This window comes from Bubalus kerabau, chromosome 1 (genome assembly GCF_029407905.1).
Source record: "Bubalus kerabau isolate K-KA32 ecotype Philippines breed swamp buffalo chromosome 1, PCC_UOA_SB_1v2, whole genome shotgun sequence".
In the NCBI taxonomy this organism is placed as follows: Eukaryota; Metazoa; Chordata; class Mammalia; order Artiodactyla; family Bovidae; genus Bubalus; species Bubalus kerabau.
In genome coordinates this window covers 65,495,263-65,497,476 of record NC_073624.1, presented here as the reverse complement: position 1 = coordinate 65,497,476, position 2,214 = coordinate 65,495,263, and the positions used below count along the sequence as shown (strand labels likewise).

The 2,214-nt window shown below is 47.2% G+C and overlaps 1 protein-coding gene across 1 annotated transcript; it reads left to right on the top strand.

The window, feature by feature from the left end:
- The first annotated feature begins 378 nt into the window (after positions 1-378).
- LOC129641615 (apolipoprotein F-like) lies at positions 379-1,143 on the top strand. Its single transcript, XM_055566286.1, has one exon. The coding sequence runs from the start codon at positions 379-381 to the stop codon at positions 1,141-1,143; it is 765 nt and encodes a 254-aa protein (XP_055422261.1).
- Positions 1,144-2,214: the final 1,071 nt, after the last annotated feature.

Below are 2,214 nucleotides of genomic sequence, written 5' to 3'. Positions count from 1 at the left end.
AGAAGAGGCAGATAAATATTTGTGAAGGTTGTGTCCTTCACTGTTTTCTGTGAGGTCAACTGAGGTTTTCAGAGGGGTCAACTGTTTTGACTGAGATAAAGAGAAGGTCAGATCTAGAAAGCGGTCATTCAGATCAAGAGAGGCACGGAGGCAAAGGACGTGTTCAGATCATCTCATTCCTCTGGCTTCTTTTTTTTCCAAGAGCAGGTAAATATTTCCTACAGCCCGTAAGTTCTGACGTCCAGGGCAACTGAAGTTTCCAAGGGCTGAGACACTTCCGATGTCTGACCAGTCCTGGAGTCTCTTCATCCCAAGCTTTTGCCCACTTCCCAGTCTGAGCACTGCTTCTTTCCAGCAGGGCTGTTCTGCTGACCCACCATGATGCGGGCTGTGCTGCTCCTTTGCTGTGTCTTGATGTCCCCAGTGGCTGCCTTCCCAAGAAATGCCCAGGAAGGGGTCCTGACCTTCCAGCCATCTATCTCAGAAACTGGGCATCCTTTGAGCCTGCTCTCCAACCAGATCCTTCTACCAGACCCTAAAACTTGCCAAGATCTCTTGCATGTGGCCCCCTCCTTAGCCCCTCTGCCTGAGTACCTATCCAACTTAGCTCTGGAGGTGGTCTTGGAGGAGATTGGTTGCACAACTGAGGCTCACATTCTGCAGCTCCAGCTTGTTAAGATAGGAGGAAAGGACACCACTGAAACCCTCATCCGTGAGAGCAAAAAGCACAATGAAGGAGAAGGGATTGGCCAAGTTAAGGTCATTCTAAAGGATCTGGGTGGATCTCCAGGGGAGCTTAGGCGGGCACAGCGCTCAGTTACCCTTCCGGAGGCATGTAGGCAGGAAGATAGGTGGGTGCTCTATGAGACAGCAAAAATGATAGCTGAATTTGCTGAGAAGCTCCCTAACACTGAGCTGGTAAAAGAGTTTAAGGCTGCTGCCATTGACGTCACCCAGAAATGCACGGATGAGTCCTGGGAGCATTTGCAAGCAGTAAGCAACCAGCTAGTGAACAGCCCTGAGATGAAAGACTTGACAATGCCTATGCAAGATCAGCTGTACTTTATCAAGCGTTCCATGACCATTCTGATGCACATTGTAGTGGAATTCATAAAGACGGAAGTCCAGAATATTTTCGGATAAGGAAGGCCTCCAAGGCACCCTGTTTCCTTTCTCAAATGTTTCTGATAGGATCATGTACAAGGACTGGGCACAACAGGTAGTTAGAAATGTTGAGACAGCTTAGGGTAGAAGCATCTATTCATGTGATCCCAATGCTAAAAGCCATGTGACCAGAGTCAGCTTTGCCCCCTCTCTTAATAAGTCCTAGTCTTTATTTTTTCCCCCAGTTTCTCTTTGTCAGGTACTGGGGATGTATTACGTACTAGACATGAAGGATATTCTAATCTTTCCTCATTTATCTACCTTTTACTTTCTAATTCCCAACTGGATGCTGTAACTTGTTTGTGTTCATTTTTAAACTGAAAAGAGAAATTAAATGTTGCTTCTAGATCAGAATCACAGTTATTTGATCTCTTTTAACTCTGTGTCTCCACAGCTTTTTTTTTTTTTTTTCGGTGTTGCATCACACGGGATCTTGTTTTCCTGACTTAACCACTGGACCACCAGGGAATTCCCTCCATAGCTTCTTTTGTGAGCTGGAGGTAGAATGTGGCAGGACCCACAGGAAGTGTCAATGCATTTTGAGACTGAGTATGTAACAGAGGGACAAGGTTTGAGCAGTCAATACAAATGGGCAAATATTTGTCGAGGGCATGTCCCTTGCTGATTGTTGGGAAAAGCGACCAACTTTCCTCCTCATGGGATGGAGAACTGGGCAGAGTGAGTTTAGACCTACCAGAGTGGTTTCACTTCTTGGTGACTGGATTGTGCGGTAGTTTGGGGCCCTATGCCTTCATGGAATGAGCCCACATAAAGCAGAAAAAGCCCCTGGTAATCTGGATGGGGAGACCAAAAAGAGCAACTGAGTCCCATTCTCTACTCCCTGGCCCCAAACTGAAAAGGAAGGGAGGCTGTGAGTTGATGGACAAGATGTCTTCCAACTGAACCCTGGGCTCCTTCGGACCACAGCCTAGAGGAAACAGTGTGAATGCTGTCTTCCACTCTAATGTGGTCTGATCTGGCTAAGCACCACTGAGACCCATCGTGACCTGCTCCTTGAGTGCCTCCTGCTCTACCCTGTGGTTCTCACTT